This window comes from Calonectris borealis, chromosome 1, assembly GCF_964195595.1.
Source record: "Calonectris borealis chromosome 1, bCalBor7.hap1.2, whole genome shotgun sequence".
NCBI classification, from domain to species: Eukaryota; Metazoa; Chordata; class Aves; order Procellariiformes; family Procellariidae; genus Calonectris; species Calonectris borealis.
The window spans coordinates 186,976,298-186,994,575 of record NC_134312.1 but is presented as its reverse complement, the minus strand read 5'-3'; the positions used below and the strand labels follow the sequence as shown (position 1 = coordinate 186,994,575).

At 39.8% G+C, this 18,278-nt stretch overlaps 1 protein-coding gene across 4 annotated transcripts in view; it reads left to right on the top strand.

Moving 5' to 3' along the window:
* Window positions 1-18,182, top strand: part of EPSTI1 (epithelial stromal interaction 1) — a 48,961-nt gene extending 30,779 nt beyond the window's left edge. For 2 of the 4 annotated variants that reach the window (XM_075139376.1, XM_075139372.1), the window contains 6 exons: window positions 3,034-3,127; window positions 6,360-6,443; window positions 9,222-9,295; window positions 10,795-10,900; window positions 16,064-16,096; window positions 17,833-18,182. In XM_075139376.1, the coding sequence (XP_074995477.1) occupies window positions 3,034-3,127; window positions 6,360-6,443; window positions 9,222-9,295; window positions 10,795-10,900; window positions 16,064-16,084 (379 nt within the window). In that variant the 3' untranslated portion in view covers window positions 16,085-16,096; window positions 17,833-18,182. Of the gene's footprint in view, window positions 1-3,033; window positions 3,128-6,359; window positions 6,444-9,221; window positions 9,296-10,794; window positions 10,901-16,063; window positions 16,097-17,573 lie in introns of all 4 variants that reach the window. The other 2 variants (XM_075139374.1, XM_075139378.1) reach the window with 2 other exon arrangements.
* Window positions 18,183-18,278: the final 96 nt, after the last annotated feature.

The window sequence follows — 18,278 nt, the reverse complement described above, 5'->3', positions numbered from 1 at the left end:
TGTCCCCTCCGAGCACGTTACTCAATGATCCTGGCAGCAGAGTCAGTATTTTCCCATGACAGCTCTTAAGAGTTTTTCAGCCCCCGAATCCAGTATTGTGCTTCACTCCCCCACAGCTGTATTTGTACTAATAAATTAAACACCGTCAATCACTGTCACTTTTGAGGCCAACAGGCCTGAGACTGCCTGCTTCCATTGCTAGCAAACTTTTTTATGTCCCAAAATGGGGCGGTTGCATCCAGAGTGCCTGTTGGGAGTTACTTGTGGTTGATATTCATTCCCGGACAGCAGCCAGGAGTTATTTGGGAAAGTGCTATTTGGAACAGGTCAAAACTATTCCAGGAACCGTTACCGCAATATAGATGGCTGAGTTCCCGTGCTAAGAGTATTGCCTGGTGCTATTAAACGTACCAGTATGGGAGTAGCCTATTTTAATTAGCAGGACAAAAGGCTTGTTCCCAACAGTGTATGGGAAACAGGGCTATCAAGAAAGACAAAATACCCTCATAAGATCACTCCAGCTTAACCCATGCTTCTGAATGGCTCTCTTCCCTTCAGCCCGACGCTTAGGGCTAGTCAGAGCTCAGGTTCGCAGCCAGTTAGGAGGGTGCCATTTTCTTGGTTTGTCTAAATTTTGGATCTCCTTTTGGCTAGCTATTTTTGAAAGGGATCAGGATTCTGCTGTATTCAAATTAATTTCTTTAGCTCTTTCCTTAATATTAATTAGCTTAGAGGAACACATTTTATTAGCATCTTTGATTAGACCTTGAAGTTTAGCAAGCGAGATGTTGCTCCAACTGTCTGAATGTGGAACACCTATGGACACTTTGATATGCTGATTTCCTTCTGGAGACAATGCTTTCCTCTCTGGAATATTAATTGAACTGTCGTCTCTCCGACTTCCCCCTTTCCCTGCAGCATGGCTTATGCTATGCTCTGTTATTGTTATGACTATAGGTTTAATATGATGAAAAATACCATTCAGACAATATTTTGACAGTCTGGCAACTCCAGATGCATTGCTGGGTTTCCATAGAGATGATACCCAATGAATTAACATATTGACTTGACTGACTTTACTGAGTTTGTCTTTAGGCAGATTTGGAAACCTGAGTCCCTTTCTTGTGATAGGAGCGCTTTGCTAATGTATTACTTAATTTAGTGTAGTAGGGTGTTTTCGGTGTCCAAAGGCAGTGCACAGTCTTGCTGAGAAACTTTATTTGCTTCCACTCTTGTAATCATCTTTTCTAACACTGAAACTGAGTTAGCTTTTCATCTATCAGTGTGCTGATCCAGGAAATGCAGTGTCTTAACCCTCCACTCCATTTAATGCAAATAATGAGAACTTCCACATACCCCATGTCATTCTTTTGCCATCCTTAAGGAATTAGGACATCCAGGTATACCCCGAAGTTGCCAGATATTTCTTTGCAGAGCTTCAACCTTCTCAAATATATTCCAGATTTTCTGTAGGAGTTCTTAGTCTTTCTGGTGTAGAAATAAATTGTTATTTTAGCAATTTTAGCATAGGTAGAGAAACAAAATCTGCAATTTAAAACTTCAAGTTCCCAAAATCATTCTGTGCAATCTCACCACTCAACCACCCATCTTTCATGGAAAAAATGTGTGTGCTTAACGCTTGGGTAAGAAGACTATTAATTTTTTTAACCGTGATATACAAGTGCTTTGTAGATCAGGGAATCTTATGTTTCACTTGGATCTTTCTGTATTGTACGTTGGCTGAGGTCCATGTTAACTGCCCAGGTAATGGAGGAAACGGAGTGAACTGGGAATGCTGAGACGCTGAAAGCATAGCTTGCTACAACTTGAGCAAGTACTCTGTACCTGAAGTGGTAACATGGTTTTGTGTTGTGTAGAGTAGCAGAGAAGAACTTGTGGGTTCTTGTTCTTTTTCCCCACTTCTCCTCAATATACCCACTGACCAGCAGGACATTTTCCAAAAATGCATCTACTCACCATTTCAGATCATGGAGTGAAAGATAAAAACACACTTGGTAGTCTGTGTCAGCAGTTAGCCATCATCACTCTTTGGCAGCCAAGGCTTTTTCTCCAAGGTTAAGAAGCTGTCTTTGGTAGTGGCATCTTCTCTCCCACAGAGCTAGCTGGTTGCCCTGTTAGCAGTGTAAATCTTTGTATTGAATGCCTCTTGAAGCACTCTTTCTGCTCTCACTTCCGTACTTTCATGCTTTCCAAAGCTGTATACAGAAATAAAATGGCCTCTTTCCTCTAACTCTATGCCTATGAGTGAGCAAAGACTTGAATAGATACGCCTTGGACTGCAGGTTAGGAAACTGATTCCGGATCACGGCACTGAAACTACTATTCTTAACATTTGTTTATGTTGTTGCTTGTGACTTTGTTTAACTCTACCTGGTTGAAACTGTGAGCAAAGCAATGCTACTTTGAAAATCTGGTTTATAAGGGATGCTATTGGAAAAATAAAATTTCCCTTGCCAGAATCAGAAATGACAATGTTGTGCAATTCTGCTTCAACTAAAGACAAGCATATTTTTTTCAATGCTACAAAATGCTTCAAAGTCTTTCTGCTTGATTAAGTAATCTGTTGTAAGGCTGCATTGTATTAACCATGAAGGAAAATTCCTTAAAATAATCTTTTAAATTACTTACCTGAGATTTATAGATCTGGTAGAAGGATTTGCAACAATTCAGTGAAGCAGTTGCATCCTGATGAAGTTCAATGGTATGCAAGTCTGTGTTTTAGGAGCTTTACAATGTGGAAAGAAAGCATAGCCACTGTAGACCCCAAATATGCAGATGACAACAATTGTTTGCTTAAAAATGCCTCCCAGCAAATGTCTTACTCAAAATATAGGTTTTGTATTCTCTGTCCCATTTCATTCTGTCTGTCTCCATAACCTTTTGTTCCACCTGTGATGTTTTTCAGCAGTCACATGATAAAATGTCTAGGCTAGATTCCAAGGGTGGAATAAAAAGCTGTATTTATTTTTATGGAAGCACTAACAATTCTATTTGGATTGGATTTCTTCATAGCAAAACCAATGAATTATTGAACAGATTGGACTTGGGTTTGCCAAAGAGTGATTCTTGTCAGATTGCTAATCGTGGCCCAGAATCTACAGCATGGGTAAGCAAAACCATGGCATGTGCTATATTTTCTGTCAGCTTTCCAGGTGCTGTCAATAGTGTAATATTAGAATATTCTAATTGAGCTTAATTGCCTAGACATAACTCAGTGAGTACCGAGGAGTCTTTCTGGGTGAATGAGATTGCCTACATTGTCTCTTACACACTGCAGAGTACCCTGCATAGTCGGGGCCTGCCTTTATTACTCACTGATATCTCTCTGATAAATAAGAGCCAGATTTATATTCTAAGGTCAGATCAGAATCTTGAATGTGCTCTGTACCCATCTGTTGGTGGCAAGCTTTTATGAAATCTCAACTAGTTCATGTCAGCGGATGCTTTACTGCATTGAAAATCTAGTCAGAAGAGAAGCTTATTTCTCACTGCATTCTAAAAGTGATTCCATAAACTGCTTGGGGACTTTGTCCCAGTTTGCATAAGCCTGGTAAGTATCAATGTAATTAGGAAATAGATAAAATATTGCTTAAGTTTCATTATTCTAATTGCCTCAGAAAGGCTTTTTCACATATGATTAGTCTCTTAGCATGTCCAAGCTTTCCTACTGCTGTAAAAACTTGCAGTGAGGAATATTAACCCTGAGACAGAAATATTTCTCCTTTAGGGAGGTTTGTAATTGGGGGAAGACAGAAAGCAGGCAGCCAAGTGGACAGAAGTTGTCGTTACAAGCAATAGTCCTTAGTCAGCAGAAACTTGGAAGTATCCAATCTGGGCAGCCCTCTGTTGTATACAACCTTGGGTAAAGGGAGGGAAAGATTTACCTCCATATTTACTCGGAAGCCTTGGAAATGTGCAAGACCCTCCCGGTACAGAAATTGCTGCAAACAGAATATATGACAGCTCTGTCATCTACTATGGCATCTAGTATCTCTTCCTGGTTTTATTGCGTGAAAAGGGAAGGTGATATTGAAAATAGGTTCCTTTCCCCTTTGATTCCTCAGGCCATTTTGTGTCTCTGAAAACCCTAAAGAAATCTTAGCGTATGTGGGCAGCTATATAGCTTGAAGGAGCCAGCGTTGCTGGGCAGAAGGTCAATTGCAGGAGAGCAGCTTTCAGACTGTCTTTTGTAGTCCTGGGTGGACAAGCAAGATGAAGAACTACAGGAAGGGATAAAAGATGTCTTGAAACCACTTCTACCTCCCTTTTGAACCATCCGACACTCCAAACAGTGGGGAGCTTGTTCTTTGGTAGGGAAGACCCAACCCTGCAGCCTTTCGTATGGTGTGAACATTAAACTGTGAAGACAAGCGAGCTCATGTCCTAAGAACTGACTTGGATTTCAGCATTTTGGTGTGGTGTCTTCATATCTATACAGAAGCGGGTGGATGCCTGAAGGAACACTGAATTCTTTCAGGTGTACACGTCCTACTTTTAGCCTTTTCCTTCCACTTCATCTACCTACGTGTGCCTTTCTTGTTCCAGTTTTTGAGGGGTTTCTTAATAAGTTACGCCAAATTATATACCATAGTTCATCTTTGGCTTCACTAGTGTCCAAGCAGATAAAATACATAGTTTATCTGTACTGCTCTTTAATACTGGCTGATATTATACATGTCTTTTGCATGGCAGCATTTCTATAGCTTTGTGAATCAATTAATCACATGCTTATAATGCAGCAAAGCAGTTGGCAAAATGTCTTCCCAACCAACTTGGATGAGGTACAGTCTATAGGCATATATGCACAGCCTCTGTGCTCTGTGTGAGGAATCTGAAGCACATAACCAATGAGTTGTTATCTGAATAAACTTGGTGTAGTAAATGCTAAAATGCTAAAATGCTAAACCAGTGGGAAAACTTGAACTCTAGTTTTGATGTTATCTTGGACTTGTCCATTGTCTGGAGTAATTAAAACATTCAGGAACAATATATTTGAAATAGTGAAGTGTGATAAGCTTAGGAAGTGCCTGACATGTATGCTAAAAGGGAGGCGCATGTATATATGATTTTTTAAATTTAAAATTCATTTTCTAAAAAAAGTTTGGGACAATGTAATGTTGATTGTTTTTTTTCCCTCACATCATTTCTTGGATAGTGATATTAATTTAGCACACCTAGTTCAAATATCAGTGTCAAATATTGATGTGCATGAACAAATTTAACTTCTTTGGAGTGACTCTATCATTGGTGACTTTTTTGGCCCACTTATTTAATCAAGCTCATAATTAATTTTAATCCTGTCTTTCAAAGTGTTACCAATCCTATGTAGATTTTATTGTCTTCCAACTTGATTAACATACACGCCACACAATTCTCCAAGCCATTATGGAGAGTAATGAATAATATTGGACCCAGAATGAGTCTCCCTGGACGCATGTAACAACTCCTCCCAGCTCAAAATTGAGCTGTTAATAATTGCTTTCTCTATTCAGTCTTTTTAGCAAATTATGTGCCTGTTGTTTTAATGGTGTCATTCTGCATGCATATATCAAGTTTTGAGAACATTGTGTAGACCTGCAACAAATTCCTCACTAAAGTCAAACTTGCACACTTCTTGTATTAAATTATACTGGCTCATTATTTAGTGTGCTACACTATGTTCCTGCTCAAAGACTTTACAGTGTAAGCTCCTATGTATGAGATCCTAAGGATCATATAAGATCCTAATGGTAGGCTGACTCTTTGCTAACAACTACAACTTGTGAAAGACCAGGTCTAGTTACTGTAATGAAAACCTACTACACAGTTGAATACATTATTCATGATGTGTAGTTCAGATTTTCAGTTCTCTTGGCTGCCCCACAAATAATAGAGCAGACTTGATCTCTCAGCTTCTGTTGCCCTACCTCCACAAATGCCTTTCCACAAATACTCCTGGGGTCCCCTCTGTTCCCAGGCCTCCGTTCTGCTTTGTTATCTTGGTAGTATTTTCAGTACTTTTCTTTCTTCCCAGAATACCCCATCTCACTATCATATATCCTGATTGTGTTTTCTGACTGCTCAGGGTATCTTTATGCTTGCTGCTGGGACATGGAATAGCATGTTCTGTGGCTGCCTGCTTGTGATGTGCAGGTGGACATTCAGCCAAATCGAATGACTGAGAGGCTTTAGACCACTTCTTGTTTAAATTCTACTCTTGACACTAATCTGTTTTTTAAGTATCATTCAACCGTTTTCTGTTTTGTTAATTACCTGTATAATGATTTGGGAATAAGGTTTGGGATTTTGGCCCCCCCTCTCCCCACACCAATATGTTTATATCCTTTGCTGAACCATAGACGAGAAGCCATACTTATAAGCAAGCTCTTCGAGAGCATGAAAACAGAAGATTAGAGGAAATGAAGCAAGAACAACGGAGGAAGGTAATTATACATTGTTTGCATATTGTGTCATTTTTGCATGCTGTGAAACCAATTAAATACATTGATTACTTGTAGCCTACGCACAGAGCTTCTCTTTAGCAAAAGTGATTCAGTCACTGTTTTCAAATATTGTGAGAGAGATAAGCCAAGCTGTAAAATATGGACAGGGACAGGACAATTATCTTCTGGGTTCAAGGCTATTTGCATCTGGATGACTAGCTCCTGTTCGCCTCTCCATTTGAACAATTGTGCAAAGCATTTTTTGACCATGGCACCCAATTTCATCGGCTAAGGAAACCAATTTCCTCTCTTTCAGGCAGAAGTAATCTTACTGAGATATTCATGATGATCTCAGACTCTGAACAGTCTCTTTCTAGAAAATCGAGGCCCGTGTGCCCTCACTTCCCAAATGGGGATGTGGAAGCACTCAGATTTGCTGTTAAGTCTGTGTGCTTCTCTGGTCCCTTGCTAACCACCTAAATGAAGAGGTTTGAACTGTCTAAAAAGCAGGCATGCCGTAACTGCAAGTTTGAATTCCATCTTCTGCACATGCGGCACACATTGCCTGAAATGCGTCTGAACCACTGTAGTCCCTATGGCATAGATTTGGGTACCATATCCACATAAAGTTCATCTACACAAGGCGATGGCACTGTGCTAAGTTATCTCTCTTGGCTCCAGGTCTGATTGTGCAAGTATGGGGAGGGCAGCGTTTGAAAATCATATTAGCAAATCATTCGAAAACATATTAGCAAATACTGAGCCTCTTGTTATGCCTCTGCTGTTACGACCATCCAAATGAACTTTAAATGACTTCCCCAGTAGCAGAATCTTAGCGCAACAAATACCACGCGGTGAGTTTCTACTAGAGCTGGACAAGTGGCTCAGCCCCTCTCACAGGTATTTTTCCTTAAGTGTTGGGGATAAGTGTCCTCATTTCATAGTATTCTAGCAACCAGGATGCTGGAAACAAAAGGTGGGGAAAAAGGGAGGCTCTTAATTGCTTTCCTATCAGGCGTATGCTTATTCCCAGGAACTATACAGAGGAAAAACCTTTGAACGCCAGTCCTGACGGGTGTAAGGCTGGTAGCTGTTGTATTCTTTACATTGATTCTTCCATTGAGAAAATAGCTACAGATGTGAATTAGCGTGCCCCTACTTTATGAGTTTGGTTTAAGGGACTCATGTAGAGCTTTAGACTCTTTACCGATTTCCACAGATTGCTAAGAAGGTGTTGGCTGCTTCTAAGGCTGCTCTTGCTTGGTACACGGTTCCAAGCGCTCCTTGCCTTCACAGTTGCTGCTACCTATTGCACAGAGTAATGCACTACTTACAAAGCTATTGTAAATAATATGTATTTTAAAGGCTCCAATAATTGTCCCTCAGATATATGTTGGCTCGTTTCTACTTCAAACTAATATTTATTAAAGTAATTGTGAATTCTGCCTTGTGTGTACCTCTTAGCACAGTGTAGCTATAAAACATATAGGTATTGTCGGTTCCCTTTTTTTTTTTTCAGAACAGGTTTTAGTATGTATTGCTTGATTTAGAAATTTTCAGTACGCTTTGAACACCGCATCATATACACACAATATATTTCACAACATTACTCCAAGAGAGGACTCAGCATATTGGAAAGTCAGATACTGGGTTTTAATTTTCAGGTTGAATAGTTATTTAAAATAGTGAAAATTAAGGTTGGCTTTTTTATTTCTTAATCCTGTTTCTTCTTTTAGGGCTAGACAAATATTGATACGCAACACATTCGCAGTTATTGATTTTCTTCATACATTTATTGCATAGTTTTTATTTAATGTTCCACTTAAATTGATTTTTTTTTTTAACTTTTTTGGTTCCATTCAGTTATTGAGGCTTTTATCTACCCGCATCATTTTATTTTAGTTCCTATTCCTACTGTTGCTCAGTTGCTATGGAAAATATGAAAGATGGGTCTGTTCCTATCCCTTCCCCCTCGCCCTGCTAGCCAAATTTTCTTTGCAGAAAAATCTGCATGTTCGATTCTTGGGTGCATTGCAGGGAGCAAGAGCCAGACAAAGAAGCACGCATGCACAGCAGAGACAGACAAGCTGTGTTTCCTTCACAGTCCTGGCTAGAATTGCATAAGCAAACCTCTGAAAAGAATTCCCTTTGACACTGCTTATATGCCTTAATATTACGTATCGTAAGGATGGTAGGCTGCTGCAACGCTGGGAGCTTGCACATGCTTTCACCACGCCAACAGGTACCACTTGCCTTTCCCTCACCCTTGAGGGAGCCCCAGGGAGCTGGAGGTGACACACCATGCCACATGCCCCTGTTCCCATCTTCTCTTTGTGCCCCACAGAGGCAGGAGGGGAAGGGCATGTCTCCTTCCTACCTTACGGGCGCAACGGCTGTGTCTGCTCCCGCTGGATGACTTTGGCTGTCTTCCCCCTTGGACCCACAGGGAAATTCAAACCCATGGGTTGGGGCAAGGGGAAGGAGACTGGTGTCTAGCATAGCCCTTTAGAGGTGGGATTGTAAATGTCTGAATCCTGTAACTTCCCACTTTTCAAGGCACAAACAGAACTCCTCCAGTACAACGCTGAACAGAAAAGTGAGCTCAGTTTTTAACATAGTGCCGTTACATAAATAAAATACTGTTGAGAGAAGTTCTGGGAATAACACATGGCTCCAGCTGAAGTTAACACCATGTGGAATTAATTGGGTTTGCAACACAGGTATGTTAATTAAAAGTAAGTTTGCTGTTTTTTTTTTTTCCACTTTTATCATTCCCAGGCTGAATTAATGGAATTTAAACAAAAGCAGGAAGAGGAAGCCAGGACAAGAGCACGTCAAAACGAACAGAGGAGGTATGATGCAAAAATGCAGAATACACTTTAATTGAATTCCTATCTGGAAAGGGTCTCAAAATTGCAGACATTCATGCTTTAGAAGATGACTGCAATGAGGATCCCTGACCTCGCCTCTGGTTTAACTTTGCCTTCAAATGAGCCACTAATATCCGTCATTACAACTGCTCACTGTAACGCAGTATGACCCAGAGTGCCTTTTTCACTTTATTTATCCTGTCAGCGTAGGATGCAACGTAGGGTAGAAACTATTAGTAGTTTCATGGGTAACCACTAGTCCAGTAATTTCAGGTAGGAAACATTTTATTTTTTTATCTATCTATCTATTGTTTATTTTTACTTTATTTTAGAATGGGCTACTTCGTCCATGTCACATTTTGTGGTTGACTGTCACTGAGGTTAACAGGCAGAGCTAAACGTGGGATTTGATATGGGTACAGATAGAAGCTGCAATGCAGCCGCACTGCTTCGCGCCCCAGGCTGTGCCCCACTGCTGTGCCCTCTCTGTGCTCAGCCGTTCTAATCTTGCATTTCTGTCACTTAACTGACTTTCCATTATCTTGAAGCACAGCTTTATTCTCAGCTCTGTTTTCTGCTGGTAAAAAGAAACAACGCTCAGGCTCAAAAGTAAAAAAAGTGTTTCCTCTTTTATATCTTTAGGGAAATATAAAAAAATTACTTCTGTAGGCAACCACTCGCCATACTGTTTTCATTTCTTTTTTTTGTCTAGCAAAGATATTGAGATAATTACCCATAGAAGTTAATGAAGGATTTTCTATTCGGTCCATCTCATGTCCCTAGATAGAAATAATCCAGTGTCTTGCATTTTACATCATTCTTACCAATAGCATTGTAAAACATTAAAACAACAGTCATGTCTAAGCATGTGTGTCAGTCCTAAGCATTAACAGGGGGAAAAAAGGAACAGTTTTGAGAAGGTTTGAAAATATTTAAAACAGATTGAGGAAAGTATATTTGCATTTGTGCATGCTTTCCAGACTAATAGAGCAGACTGTTTTCAGAGCTGGATGGTAGGGAAAGTTGTCAGCTACACAAATTGTCTCTATTAGTAACAAGGTTAAGTGGGTTTTTTCATTGGCATCAGGAAATCAGTACTTCTGGAAACTCTCCTTGTGTACTGAAGGCTGAAAGACTACCTTAGGTGAATTGTCAAAATAGCTAAACTCCCTGATAAGGTGAGTGGTGGTATGCAGGTCGTCTTTCCACGGAGAATTTTGGTGCATTTCTCACAGCAGTCAAGGTATGCCTTTAATCACAATGGACTGATCACAGGATAAGGGTGCACCTAGTGAATTGAAAATGAAATCCACCCTGTCATCTCATGCCAGTCCATGGGTATGCAGCACAGGCTTGAAAAACATAGGAAGATGGGTATTGAACTGAGAATAGGGAAAGCCACTCACAGAATGTTAAATTTCAGAAGTTTGTGAACTCCTCAGCTACCTTCAACCATTATTCATTTTTTGTTTTATTTTAAGGGTAAATAATGCTTTCCTGGACCGACTCCAGAACAAAACGCAACATAGTAGCATCTACCAACCTGCATATTCTGGGAGTCTGGACTGCCTCAGTAACGACGCCTGGGTAAGTTTTTGGGTACAGAATGTGTAAGCAATGAGATTGTTTAAAAGTTGACTTTTTCCCCAGATACTATTATGTGTCTGTGTGCATTTAACCTGCCTGACAGAACTTACGGTCCTGGCTGGCTGTCTACAATAGCTTTTAAGAAGAAATCCCTGTTTGAATGGGAGGAGGGAGGAACAGCTGCTCTTGCAGCAGAACTCAGTGGCTTTGCATGCAAGGTACTTTCTGCAAGGAACCACACCCAAAGTACTTCCTTCAGTTCAGAACAAGGGTAGTGAAATTGTAATTTTTGATTTTTTTGAAAGTCTTTAAATGAAAGATGTCTGGAAATGCTGTCAACATTTTAATATAATATTGAAATTGGAGGGGAAAAATCCCATGAAAGTTACAGTTCATTTTTTACCCGTATAAAATTATGACAAAGAAGACCTGACTGCATCCAATTTAAAATACATAGTATTTGTAAGGATTCTTTGAAGAAAAGATATCTTGACAGTAGCCTATTAAACATCCATTAATTTTTTCTTCTGTCCTAATGGGGCATTAATGTGACTGTTATTTAGAATTGCACTCTTCAGTGTAAAAAAAAATTGTGTCGTATTCCCATCATGGAAAATTCCATTAGCTTGAAATTCCATTGCTGAGAGGACCCTAGTGCAGAAATGAAAGATTTACAAAGACTGAGCAGCAAAAGGATGAGAGTCTAAGAGAATACAGTGAATGTGCCAGTATAGAAAAAGATGTTTAGTTGATAAACCAGAAAAGCTTGACCTGGATTAGCTGGACTGTCTGGTGAGGATGTGTATGTTGGCAGATGAATGCCAGGAAGACTTGGGTTTAAGCATCTATGAAGTCAAGGCATGATTAAGAATCATATTCTTGCTGCTGGAATTTTCCACGTACTGGAAGTGGAAAAAGAGTGTCTTAATCACCACAAGCTTTGGGCAAGCCCTGGGACATGGCAGAGGGCTCGGGAACCCTGGACTGAGGGTTTGCACAAACCACCTTTGTGCATAGCGGTTCTCTTGGTCTTGCTGAGAGGAGACAGGACCTGCCAGCTCAACCTCCCATAAGGTCTGCAGGCATCTGCTTGGAGAACCAGTTGGTTAGAGGCTTTACTGTATCACGTGCCAGGCAATCCAGGAGTTGTTGGAAGCCAAACTACAGATGTCCAGGCTAGTAGAAGAGTGTGAGTAGGAGAGCACTCTGTATAGAATCATAGAATCATAGAATCATTAAGGTTGGAAAAGACCTCTAAGATCATCGTGTCCAACCGTCAACCCAACACACCATGCCCGCTACACCATGTCCCTAAGGGCCTCATCTACACGTCTTTTAAATACTTCCAGGGGTGGTGACTCCACCACTTCCCTAGGCAACCTGTTCCAAGGCCTGATCACTCTTTCAGTAAAGAATGGCAGGCCTGAACCATCTCCTGAAGGATGGCAAGTCTGCAGGTAGCAGAATTAGAGACTTCAGGTAGGACAGAGGTGACTGATACCTAGTAAGGGGCAAAAGGTAAAGTCTGCTGGATGGGGCCTGGTTAAGAAAGGCATCAAGGGCAGAAATTATTATTTTTATTTCGCTTTGTGTCCTTTATGCCAATTTGTAAACTGTTTCCCTATAAACTCAAAAGAAAACGTGTGACACAGCTGAGATCCCCAATATCTAAACTCGAGCATCTCCATCACAGCACCTGCTGTCACCACTGAAAACCTTGCCATTGTCTGCAGAGGGAGCGGGGTATTGCCTTTAGCCAGATGCCGTATGTCCTCTTCCACAGGGCAGGTGTTGGTGCCACCAAACGAGTGCACTCAACCCAGGCACAGTTTTAACAACAGACAACTCCATGACGTACGCAGCCAATCTATGCTTTTTTAAAAAAATATATATTCAAAGAATGTATCAATACAAATGCAATAAAACCCTGTGTGTTTAAGTGATAAATTTCCTACTCTGATGTTTACTTCATGGCTCCCAAGGACCCTGCCTTCTGTTGGGTAATGCTAGATTATCTATTTTTCCTTTATGCTATGATGTGAGATTTGAAGACTAAACAAAGCAGGAAAAGAATAAACTATGAAAGAATATGTCATCATGGAAAGGAATTAAAAATTAGTATTGATAACAAGAGCAAGAAAGAAAAGTATCTCTCAAAAGATAGGCTGGAGTCTGTAACCTCAGTGTCTTTGATTATATCAAGATTCTTCTCCTTTCCCTTGGGATTTTAAGCAAAAAGGACTGAACCCCAGGTGGGGCTTACAAGTCATGTAGTCTGCAGCGTGGCGTTTTACATTATGAGGGAGCTAACTGAAGCAGGTCAGACTATATACTAAGATGAAAAGAAATTAAGAAGGTTCCCAAAGTTAAGACCTGCAGGTAATTTCTGAGCCTGCTCCATCTGTGCAGTAGCACTGAAGAGGAAATATTTATTCTCTTTCCTGCTTCTTTTTTTCCTGTTTGAACTCTTTACAGTCACAATGGCTTCACACTTAACAGAAACTGAACATCGCACCATGTTGTCAATATACCTGCTGTATTTTTCACTATTATTTCTATTAGCCTGGTTTCCTAAAGAAATGAAGTTTATATGATCACGCTATCTGTCTCCATGTAATAAGGTTTTCAACCTGCTGGCCAATCTTAGCCAAATTTGAAAGGGAGTATAAGTCTCAAAGATAATTAAGTTTCTGTGAGTTCCATGAAAAGCGATGGCTGGCAGAGGAGAGACCCCAAAGCAGTGCCCCAGTCTGAGGGGCGGTGGGAAGGACCTGGGTACTCTCTGCGTTGTTCGGCTACAGCCCTCCGGCCGATCAGCATGGGCACAGCTCCAGAGCAGCTGCAGCTCTGGCCTGTTTTCCTGGGGGCTAGGGGATGCAAAAGGGGACATGGATGTCAGAGGGGACATGGAGAGGAGCGGGGGAAGGCAAATTTATTGTGTGTGTCTGGGCAGGGGGGAGGAGAGCAGTTGCATTGCCCGATTGTCCCCTAATTGATAGGAAACCAGTTGTCATTAATTCATCTGCCCTCCAGACATCTTGTGTTTTATTAGGAATATTTATAAGCTGTTATTTCAAGAAGGATCTTCATGAAAGTACTCTTTTCTCCCTTTTTTTTGGTTATAAATGCCAGGGCATCCTCTGGGTGGTTGTGTGGTTTCCTTTTTTAATGGAAAGACAAATTAATGAATTTCCACTTCCGTCTGTGAGCTACTGCACCCTTGAGAGAGCATTGAGTCTTGTTGTATATTATCAAGAAAGTTTTGATGTCCTTTGCGCTGCCATTGTCTCTGACATAAGGATAAACCTTTTAGAATAGGAGGGTAAAAAAATAACAGTTATCATTTCGACATCAAAGTTTAATCAGTAAGATTTAATCCTTACTTAGCTGGGACGTATGACTGAGACAGTATCTGTTCACTGTAATGGCACAAATGATCAGTTTTATTTAAATAGTAAAACACTTCTATTTTTACAAAAGAGTAACTTTAAAACAGTTGCACATTTTTATGTTTACTCCCTCTTGAGATTTGTCCATATTCAAGTGCGGAGGGGTTTGCAGAGGCCAAGTGCTGATGCATGGCAAGCCTGTAACAGAGCCCTTGTTTATTTTTTGCGTGGAAATGGAGCACTGTCAAGGACCCTTTTGTCTATTCTATTAATGGGGAGAGGTCACATGGTGAACATATGAAATTTACATGTCTGCTCTCCTTTAATGAAATACTAGTTGTCTTGTTGAAATTCTCTGAGCTATAGTAAACCCAGAATCTAGAAGGCAACATGACATATTACACCTTCCCGTTTCATGTCTCCATTACACCCGGTGTCATGCATAAGAATGAGAAATGCTCTCTTGGGTGTTGACTCTGCTCTTCCAGTGGATGCATAATTCTAGATATTTGTTGTGGGAAGCAGCTATGCCCTGAATACACAGGTGCAGCGTGACAGGAAACCCCATTCTCTTCCTTTCCCATATGCAGAACAGGAACTCGATGGATGCAGGATAAATCTGTTTTGAGGAAACATGATTTATGGATAAAACTATTTTAAATAAACAGGGTTTGTTGGTTAGCACTTGGTTTAGTTCTTGTAGCATGATCCATGGGAATGTTTCTTTGGAGTCTCAACTAGCACTTGATTTATGCTGTTTGCTACCAATTTGAGTGGCAGCATATCATGAAGTTTACTGTTGCACAGCAAAGAAGAACCATAGCTTAAAGGTCCCTGAAGCTACAAGACCAGCATGCATGCCACAGTTTTCCATACAAAATCAGTCTTTAATGCAGACTTTCATGAACTTCTAGATGGATAAAGTTGCACTGAAAATGCTGGTTTCCCAGCACAAAGACAAAACTTTTATTTAACATGGGAATATTGAGAATAGGATATTTATATAAGAAGGTTCCAGAGTGCAATCCACAATGGTTATGTTTGTTTTAACGAAGAATGTGGTTTGCTAACTTAGCTTTAACCTGGTTAATCTATGTACAATCTGAGTTGGAAAGATGATTAATTTTTTTCCTAAAACTGGTTGTTTTGGGTTTTTTTATTGAGAGTAATGTGCTTGTCTTTCCTGGCAGAAGGATGGCAGAAAATAAAGAAGCTGCTCAGCAGAAGTAACAGCATCGATATAGGGACCTCAGATGAGTAGGTCCAGGCACACTGTAGCTGAGTTTGATGACTTTTGCTCTGACAAGGCAAACAGCAGATGCAGATGTGTTCTCTCTAGCTTGACTTTCAGCTCAATCATTCTTTCCTTTGAAAATCTCATCCTAAAAGAACAGTGGGAGTCTGAGGAGGAACGGAAGAAACTTTTCACTCTTTCAAATTGTGTGAGATCAAGAAAGGATTGAGGCATCTGAAGATATTTGGAACACTTCTAGATTGATTTTTTTCAGCAAAAACAAGATATGTTTATCTCCTGAGTCGATACATCCTGCTATTCATATTAAGTTCAAATTGAAGAAATATTTATTGCTAGAACTGGAATCTTGCAGAAGGGTTTACTTGTTATTTTAAGTGGAGTTTCAAAAGACAAGAAAGGGCACCAAGTAATCAAGAAAGTACCACACAACTGGATAGCCATAATTCCTTGCATAAATATGTGATTGTACTGTACATTGTACATTGTACTGTACTAATGCATTTTTTTATTTTTATCCAGGAGTCAAACTACTTGGAATAAAGGAAGAGAAAGGTAAGAATAATGAATTTGTTTGTTCTTTTTAGTACCAATGCTGGTGTTAATTTAGCTTCATATTTGGCGTTTCATTATTGAAAGCTTATGTGGTTTAATTCTCAAGTAATATGAGAGGGGATCTTACAATAAATGCTTTCCAACCCTGTGTTTGGGGCCATGCAATGGCACATACCTATTCTGAAACACGTTCTTCCGTAAAGAACTGCAGAACATATATTTCAAGTCAGAGGAGGTACTGATGGCATGGAAGGCATCTGCTGGGGGTGCCTTGGTATTTAGGCTAAAACTTCAATACAGCCGTGATCTCTGTGTCATGGACTGTCAGTGGATAAACCTGGGCAGCTGAGGAATGTGGCTGGAAATGCAGGAGGCAACTCTGCAAACTTTCAGTGGTCTTAAGTGAAAGAGGACGACTCTGTCGTGGGCTGCGTTCTTCCTGCTATTTCCCATGAGAAAAAAGGGACACTATTCGTATCAGTGGAGGCTGTCGGTAAAACACCACTATTGAATAAGAGAAATCAGGTCCTCTGTTTTCAGATGACCTTTTCATAAGGCTCACTGCACCTATGTTCTTTTCTGGAAGGGGTTCCCTACCCTAGTTCCTAGTTCCAATATACAGATTTGTGCAAAGCCTTTACTTCTAGGCTTGGAGACTTTTGAGGCAAGTTCAGGTACTGACACATTATTCTTGCCTTAGGAGGTGGCTGTGGCATAAGTCTTTTTTTTGAGAGCTAGGATTTTTTAAAGAGGAATTTAAAAAAATCAAACTTAAAAAAGCCTCTTGCTTTTAACCTTTCTCCCACAAATGCAGATATTCTGCGACTTTCTTCCTCATTTTCTGCTCCAACAGTTATTTTAGTATTTTTGCAGGGTTGTATCCTGAAGACAGTATCCAAATAATACTGTTGGCCTCCCGTGAGTCATCTTTTCAGTTTTATGAGGAGTAAAATTGTTATTAAAAATTAACTGAAATTCACTAAAGAAATGACAATGAGTAGATAAAGGCAGTTCCCCCAGGGGAAGAAATGGACGTCTTTTGCAGCCCACAATACTATTAGGTTTTGTAAACTGTGGGCAGCTGAAGGCGTTCAATGCATTGGATTATTTGTTGTTTTTCACAATATCTACAATACCAATAGTATGTTTACATATGAACTGACAAGAATTATGGATGGATGTACTTTTTTAATCCTTGTTTTACTGTTGTTCTGAAAACACATTTCAGCTTGCTACGTTAGTATATTGTTCAAAGAGTTATTAATATGTCTGCAGATAATTAGGACATTTTGTGAATTAAATTTACAAATAGATAGAAATCCCATCATGAAGGCTTTACATAACTAAAAGTTAAAACCTGTTGGAAGAAAAGGAAGACTTTATTTTCCAGTGGAGTTAATCCTAGAGAAGTTGACTTTGATTTTTGTTTTTGCTGCAAAAGATAATTTTTAATTCTGTTTTCTCCCTCTTATTACAGGATATTGGAGAAATATTCACTTTTTAGCTCGCCTAGGCCAAATGACCTTGTAAAATCTCCAAGAAAGCACTCTTTTATAATTTTGATTTTTTTTCTTCCCCTGACTTCAGCTTCACACCCACTTCATGAGCAATCTGCAGACTGGTTTCTAGCTGTCATTATTCACACATATTTGAAGCAGCTGATTATGAAAGTCCTATTTAATTTTTAATAAGAGAATGTGTCATTTTTTTTTCATAAATTGTTTTGCCTCTTGCAGAATGTAATTATCCCAGTCTTTGAGATCTCAGAAAAAGAAGACATTAGTGGCTGCAGAAGCTGCAGTAATATCTGTGTTTACTTGCTGCTCTACACCCAGCCAAAAACCTTTCAGAGACTTGGACTAAAGAAGCAGGTAGAGGGTTTTCTTTTGGGATGGGAAGGAGAAGTGTTGCTAGTTTGGGATTTTTGTTTTGTTTTGGTGTGGATTTTGTGGAATTGTTTTACTATTGTATTCAACAGGAGACACTCAAGAAGAAACAAATGTGTGTATTGTAGACAGGATCTTTTAAATATGTTCTTAGAAAAATGCAGCACATGAAAGAAATAAAACTTGAAATAACACTGAAATTTATTCGATCTCTCCCACATCTTTTGTGATATGATATACCAGTTTTTCCCTTTGCCTGTTTTACCTTGGTAAAACATGAGTTACATGAGTGGGGA